The following is a 1,203-nucleotide window of genomic DNA, read 5'->3' as shown; positions in this document are numbered from 1 at the left end:
TTCACGCATCGAATAACTAGCACATGCAATAATCCCTTAATGAGCGCACTACACTGGCGAGGTTCCGGTGCGTTAATCTTGCTAACGCTCTCCGTCATCAGCATCATCAACTAAAAGGTGTACCCCGCCTCTGTTATTTATACACACATTATTTATAAGGGAGCATTCCGTGGTTGTAAAAAGGCATTCAGGTTTGGGATTCACGAATAATATTTTGCCTAATTGTATATGACTTGATTTTAAGTGATGTGAGTTTCCCATGCATTTTTTTTTGTCTATACGAAACGATTTGAGGGGCAGGGGCGACGTAACCAAAATCGAAGTACAAAGCTTCGGGCTCCGGGTCGAGTTCCGCTGGCCTAGAACTTCCTGTTGCCGGAATGATTCAAGAGGACGTCCATTCATACGTAAGACAGTTGAGCGGGCGTCACCCACCGTGCCGGGGCGTGGCCGAGGCGAGGCCTATGTCTCCTAACGAAGACAGGTGAGCGAGTCCTTTTGGCACTTCCTTCAGGTCCGTGCAGTCGTGGATCACACTCCTCGAGGATGACCTAATACAGCAGCAGCAGGTGCATGATGCCTCCACGACCGCTGGCAGACGCACACGTGACCTCCGCGCGGCGTCGGAGCACACTGACCCAGCGCGGCGTCCCGTCGGGCGACACCGCGATCCTGCTCCGCTCCGCCTCCCGCCGCGATGCCAACCGCTTTTACAGCTTCCGGCTCCGTCGTGGCACTGCACGCTCTGGTTGGTCAGGACAGCTGCTGCTCGCTCGCATAGTCCTGCCACTCAGCCCGCGCGCCCGCCCACGCCCCGGCCGCCGGTTCTTGCGGCCCGAGCAACACAATTAACCTGCGTTTGACAATGCTTGGCGCATGAATGGGTGCTTCAGTTTTTGGGCCTCCTGCGCTTAGGCCACGCTGTCGGTGCCTCCGGTAGCGAATTGAATGCATTCATACTTGCATACATACGTATCTACTTCTGCTTAAAGCTGACATGTGGTTGTAGATGTGGACAACATGTGGCACTATTTCATATCTATATATTAGAATTGCAGATCTTTTGATTAAAAAAACAACAACTAAATTTGCCTTTCAATCAGGTCTATAGTGATGCTATAGTGATCTTGGTGCAAATCAGTGTATTTGTGCAAGTTCATATGATTATGTGCGCCCCCGAAGATGACCTCAGACCAATTGTAA

General features: G+C 51.4%; 1 protein-coding gene across 1 annotated transcript in view; it reads right to left on the bottom strand.

Moving 5' to 3' along the window:
* Positions 1-1,203, bottom strand: part of LOC119589334 (glucose dehydrogenase [FAD, quinone]-like) — a gene marked incomplete at both ends in the record, with an annotated part of 61,710 nt that overhangs the window by 7,479 nt on the left and 53,028 nt on the right. Inside the window, 1 exon segment of the mRNA XM_037937954.1 lies at positions 436-768. Coding sequence (XP_037793882.1) covers positions 436-768 — 333 coding nt within the window.

Source organism: Penaeus monodon, chromosome 25 (genome assembly GCF_015228065.2).
Source record: "Penaeus monodon isolate SGIC_2016 chromosome 25, NSTDA_Pmon_1, whole genome shotgun sequence".
NCBI lineage: Eukaryota > Metazoa > Arthropoda > Malacostraca > Decapoda > Penaeidae > Penaeus > Penaeus monodon.
Note: the sequence above shows the minus strand (reverse complement) of the source record. Positions and strands in the feature narration are given on the sequence as shown.